Source organism: Lipophrys pholis, assembly GCF_963383615.2.
Source record: "Lipophrys pholis genome assembly, chromosome: 13".
NCBI classification, from domain to species: Eukaryota; Metazoa; Chordata; class Actinopteri; order Blenniiformes; family Blenniidae; genus Lipophrys; species Lipophrys pholis.
In genome coordinates, this window is record NC_137632.1 from 26,925,094 (window position 1) to 26,928,293 (window position 3,200).

Here is a 3,200-nt window from a genome sequence, read left to right on the forward strand (position 1 = left end):
TTCACCTGGAACTCGGTCTTCAGTCTCTGCAGCTGCTCGGCCGTGAAGGCCGTGCGAGGCCGCTTGTCCTCTTTGCCGCTTTTCGACTTTTTCAGTTTCCGTGTCCTTGGGCCTGCAGTAAGGGCGAAAGGAAAGGAGAGCGGGAATATAAATATGCAGCGCATGCTGAGGGACGCGATGATGACGAATGATCGGGACAATCTAAATAAATAATAAAAAAAAAAAAAGTAATAGCGGTTCATTTCACTGCCAACATCAGCCGCCAACTGTCACACGGGAACCGTTTACGCACATTTTACGCACCAACTAAATCAGGACTTCTGCGCAAAACTCCTTTAAACAAACACAACATCAAAGCACATATAAGAAATATAACTTATATAAAAGGGAACTCGTGTTAATATATCCGATTGTAATTCAACTTTCTATTGTAATCATAATAATAAGAATTTCCCCCAGGGATTAATGAAGTATTGCTATTCTATTCTATTCTATTCTATTCTAATTAATAATAATCAACCAAAATCTCAGGCTGGGATGAACCCGAAACTAACAATTTATTAGGCTCATTAACACATTATTATTATTATTATTATTATTATTATTATTATTATTATTATTATTATTATTATTATTATTATTATTATTATTATTATTATTTTAATGGAATTATAAGAGCCATATTCCACATTATCATCAAAGCTAATATAAACCGCTGCAATAATTTGTCATCATGAATTTATGTTAATAATACAAACTGTGCTGCACAAATATAAGTCATATAATCAGATTATCGTCATTATTAATAATAATAATATTAGTAATAATAACAGCAGCAACAGCAATACTACTACTACTAATAACAATGACAATACTACGACTATAATAATAATAATAATAATAATAATAATAATAATAATAATAATAATAATAATAATAATAATAATAATAAGTGAACTTAGTGATAAGTAATAAGTAAGTATCTCACATCACTGCGCTGTCACATACATCTTTCCCTGATTACGCATCATCTCTGCTTAACAATCACTTTCTGTTTGTTCACAAAATGCTGAACAAACAGTGAAACACAGAACTTAACAGAACCTGCGCACAGACTTAACACAAAGAGATATAAAGGAAATGACTTCTCTCTTTTTTTCTGACGGAATTAAAACAGTTTGTCGTTTTAAATCAGAACAAATGCGTTTTAAGCAGAAAATAAATTAATTTAGTCTCGACAGATGTTCTGTTTATTGTTTTACTTGTATGTTCATCTTTGTATTTACTTATATTATTCTGTCTACATTTAAAGGAAGGGATATGCCTGAATAGAAACATTTGACCCCAAACAGCAAAACTGTTTGTGCGATTAAATCACAAAATTATGAAGGTTGTAATAAACATGTAGTTCAGGTGTATTGAACGAATCCCGCCGCTTTAATCAGAGATTTAGTCCGAGATGAAGTCAAACAGGCGGTTAATGAATTCAAAATGTCTCCTTCATGTGTGAGGAGCCCCACCGCCACTATTTACCTTTAATTTCATTGTGTTTTATTCCGTCTCGTACACCTCAGCCGTGGCGTGGAGAGAACCGGCGCAGCTTTGTGCCGCTGCGGCTCAAATCTCACAACATCCGTCAGAAGAAAAGGTTCTCCGATTCTCCCACAAAGCGCCTCGTTTCATTAAATACCCGAACAATAGTGCGAGCGGCTGCCTGCTTCTCAAGTCTTTCAGTGTTTCACTTGTAAAAAAGAGAATATGGACTCGGAAAAATGTTTACTTTGAAAGGAACCACAATATTTTAATTTTCACAAACAGAATTTAATCCTACTTATTTTTGCTTCGATATTTTGAATGAATTAATTCTCTTTAGAGCAAGTGGACAACTTAAAACTGTGAGCAGAAATACTGAGACAATTTTAAGCAAATCACAATAAGTTCGATCGTTTTAACACGGCCCAATAACATTTTACAACAATACAAATATCTAAGATAAATAATATGAATCGAGAGGCTTTTTATATTTAAAAACAATATAATTATAATTATCTTCCTTCATGAGGTTTTTTGCTTCTACATGCTCACATTTGTTTTTGTTTTTTTTTCGTGTTTTATGTTTCTTCGTGGATCTTCTGCCTTACCAGATGAGGGCCTGTCGGAGTAGCGGGTGCAGTAGACCCACGCGGGCCACAGCAGCGGCTGGCTCTCCGGCGTGGAGCTGCCGGAGCCGTTGAGCACCACCAGCGAGGAGGACGTGTTCTCCGCCGCTCCGCTCTCTGTCCTCTCCTCCGCCTTCAGGCCGCTTCCTGCGGCGGCGGCGGCCGCGGCGTGACTCCTCTTGGGGCTGGCGGAGGAGGCGGAGGAGGCGGAGGACGCGGAGCTGTCGGTGCTGCAGTTGGAATCCTGGCACGGCGTCCCGGCGTGGCTCGGCCTGCTGACAGCCGGGTGGACGCGCTCCCGGCCGGAGCTCTGCGCGCGCTCCCGCGGGCCCAGATCCTTCTTACAGCCGAAGTCCGGCCGCAAAATGTTGTCGATGAAAAAGTTAGTGGTTCTGTGCGGGTTCTGTGCGACCTGGAGGGGCAGGATGGGCGGAGAGGGCAGGCTGGGAGACGGAGACACGCACTCGCCCTCGCTGCTGTCCGAGCTGTTCGGATCCCGCTGCTCCTCCATCGCTGCTCAACGTGGCTCTTCTTCTCTCACTCCACTTGTCAGGCCTGCGTTTGTATCCAAAATGTGACCGCGGAAAGCACTAAAACATTGTTGTTGTTGTTTTATTATCACTGCTATTATTTGAAACTATTGCTGCTTGATGGAATCACGCGCAACCTGTGGTCATCCTGCCTGCGGCGCGTCATGGTCCAACACTTTCTCTGAGACTGAGCTGCTGCGCTCACACACCCGCAGCTTCTCTGGACGACAGAACACAGGCAACTTCAAAGTCCTCACATCACACAGACACACTCACACTCACACACACATACTCTCTCTCTCTCTCTCTCTCTCTCTCTCTCTCTCTCTCTCTCTCTCTCTCTCTCTCTCTCTCTCTCACACACACACACACACACGCACACACACAGACACACAGACACACAGACACACACACACACACACATATACTCTCTCTCTCGCTCTCTCTCTCTCTCTCTCTCTCTCTCTCTCTCTCTCTCTCACACACACACACACACACACACACACACACA

At 41.8% G+C, this 3,200-nt stretch overlaps 1 protein-coding gene across 1 annotated transcript in view; it reads right to left on the reverse strand.

Annotated features, from left to right (window-relative positions):
- The window catches only part of en1a (engrailed homeobox 1a), a gene marked incomplete at both ends in the record, with an annotated part of 2,878 nt that extends 208 nt beyond the window's left edge, over positions 1-2,670 (reverse strand). The window contains 2 exons of the mRNA XM_080478596.1: positions 1-112; positions 2,142-2,670. The exon at positions 1-112 is cut by the window's left edge and continues 208 nt beyond it. Coding sequence (XP_080334722.1) covers positions 1-112; positions 2,142-2,670 — 641 coding nt within the window. The remainder of the gene's footprint in view (positions 113-2,141) is intronic.
- Positions 2,671-3,200: the final 530 nt, after the last annotated feature.